The 2737-nt window shown below is 50.2% G+C and overlaps 1 protein-coding gene across 1 annotated transcript; it reads left to right on the top strand.

Annotated features, from left to right (window-relative positions):
* Nucleotides 1-1761: 1761 nt before the first annotated feature.
* On the top strand, nt 1762-1944 carry EI90DRAFT_2841303 (uncharacterized protein; the record flags this gene model as incomplete). Its single annotated transcript, XM_039053685.1, has 1 exon — nt 1762-1944. A coding segment is annotated over one exon (183 nt), but the record flags the coding sequence as incomplete, so codon positions are not given.
* Nucleotides 1945-2737: the final 793 nt, after the last annotated feature.

Below are 2737 nucleotides of genomic sequence, written 5' to 3'. Positions count from 1 at the left end.
TTGAAAGTGGGGGGAAAAAAAACAATGTTTTTTTTTTGAGGAGAGCATCTCACATGTTATGGCACATGACTCTGGTGAACTCCTTGCATCACGTCCCAGGGGTGTCATATCCATACAATCCTGACCTCCACTCCGGGCTCCCGGAACTCCGAACTCCGACTTCCGGAGCCCTACTTCCCTTCCGTCACCTTCTCCTTGCCGACTCCCAAGAGTTTACCCCACCTCCGGCTCCAACACCACCTTCGGTCCGACTCCGGAACATTCCGGGTCCGACCCCAACCTCGACACCTCCCAGACGAGTACGCAAAACCTATGCTCCTGACTCCGGACCTCCACTCCAGTATCCCGTTCGCGTCTCGTCTCCGGAACCTCCAGTCTTAGCTCCAACCTCGGACTTTGACCCCACCTCCGCTTATACCCATTGTATTGGTTAGCTCATTCCATTTAATTACCTTTGCCAATATTCCGGAGTTTAACCTCCGAGTTCGGACTTTCCGGACTTACTCCGGACCTTGCAACTATTGCATTGTCCATTTCAATTCCGCTATTCTCCCTCATTCCTATTTGGGCTGCTGCTTCCTTTCCATTCAGTCAGCTAGCCATTCCCGACTCCCATCCTCCTTCCTTCCTTCTTGGGCCTTGGCCCTTCATTCCTCCTTTGGGAAGCACCATTGAGTCAAACTCTTGACCCTCGGTGTTGTTCCTCTTTCCACCTCCCTTTGTCTCCTTTTGTCCTACCCTTGTTCCTTTTGATTCCGGACCCCTCCTTATATACAATGTACCTAGTAACTGGTAACCTCAGTCCGAAATCGACTGGAATTCCCCCTCAAGAGACTTTCCCTCTGCTAGATCCGAAATTAGGGACCCCTAGGACAACCAGCAATGGCACAGCGCTCCACCTGAGTCGCTGAGGCCGAGGTCCTTCCATGCTAAGTCTCCGATTCCATTCCGGAGTCGTCCGAATCCCCACGTTCTAACAAGGGGGTGGATTTAGGTTTACTATCATTTGAGTATCCTCTGTCTCTTTGAGCGTCTATGCCATTTGGATTTGTTGGCAATTAATCGGTTCCATCATGTCCCATGCCACTCTAATTATGTTCTGTTGTCTCATGAACAACTCCAAACCTCACTCTTCTCCCATATAATGTCCGACGAATCCTGTACCTTCAGTGACCCAAATCCCAACCACTTGCAGTTCCATGCTCATTGCAATTCAACTTTAACTGCTGATAAGGAAAGACCCCTTAACTGGGCTCACTTAATACGATGGATTGTGTCTGTTGACATCCACGAACGAGTACTCCAATGGCTGCTCTCACTGTTCCACTTGCCATTCAATTCCGCTGCAAGTTTGACTGATCTCTGCCGCATTCTGCTGGATCATGCTGACTTTTGCTCCCCCCCCCCCCACACCACATTCAACCACAGCCAATTACACTGAGTGGAAAAAGGATTGTGCTTCCTTCATGTTGGCCTGAAAAGCTCTCACTCGAGTCTAAATTGCGACTACTCTGTTACTACCACACCTTACTGGATTCTGATCACCTTTCATCCAAAGTATGCACTGTTTGTGGGGCTGCCAAGTTTGGTGAGTTCATGCTCTCAGAGCCTGTGAATTTAAACGAGTACGATGTTTCAATTTTGGAAGGCAGTTACCCAGCCAATGCTCTGCACCCTTTCCCTTCTAGCCCTGCTCTCGAAAACATTATGCTTGTGGCTGAGGGTGTAGTGAATAGTGTCAACTCCTCCATTCCCATTCGCATTTGCACTGATTGTCACCGATCACTCAAGCACCATCGTTTGCCTAACACTGCCGTTGCCAATGATTTGTTCTTTGGACCAATCCCCCCTGAACTGGTGAACCTCATTTTAATTGAGGAAGCTCTGATAGCCCGATGGTGTGCGAAGAGCTGGATCATTCATCTGCATGATGACTCCCTCCCTTCTGCCTGTACAACAGGTGCTTCTTTTCTTCGTCTAATCCAACCTCTCAACGTGCACTCAAGGGTCACATCATTGTCTTTCCTGCAAAACCTGAAGCCTTATCCCCTTTTTTGCCCCCTGCATTGGAAGATGTGATCACTCCAATGTGCATCGTTTTTGTGGCTCAATCCCACCAACTAAAGAGTGGCTCAAGGCCAACACATGTCCTCTGATAGTTCGATGCAATAAGGTGCACCATGCATTGGGATGGCTTGTTGCCAACAATCCACTATACCATGATGTCATTCTCCATGAAGGCCATTTGTGTCATATCCATCCACAGCCATCGTCTTCCACTACCTCCGACCCTTCCGGACTACCTCCACTCCTTCTTCACTAACCTCAGAGCTCCTGTATTCTGCAATCACCTCCGCCTCCCTCGATGGTCACCACCCCCTCTTTTCAATATATTACCTACACCTCCCTAAGTATGGAGCCCTGAAGGCCTCTGGACAGCTCCGACGTCCGCTGGCGCACTCCTGCCCCTGCTGGGCAATTGTCAGGGTTCAGCACCCTGCCCTAGGGTGCCCCAGACTCCCCAACCAATCCCTTCCTTCCATTCCTTCATTGTTGCCTTGTTGTTGCCTTTCTGTGTTGTGTATCCGCGCACATGGGATAGCGTGGGAACTTTCTGAGTGAGCAGCTCGCCCAGAATGTTCCCACGGGTCACAGCCACAGTTCTGGGTGAGCAACTCGCCCAGAACGTTCCCACGCTTACTGGGCACTGCCACCTGGATGTTCCCTCCAGGTCACA

This window comes from Cantharellus anzutake (assembly GCF_015039405.1).
Source record: "Cantharellus anzutake strain C23 chromosome Unknown EI90scaffold_120, whole genome shotgun sequence".
Classification (NCBI taxonomy): Eukaryota; Fungi; Basidiomycota; class Agaricomycetes; order Cantharellales; family Hydnaceae; genus Cantharellus; species Cantharellus anzutake.
This window is presented reverse-complemented; position numbering and strand designations above follow the sequence as displayed.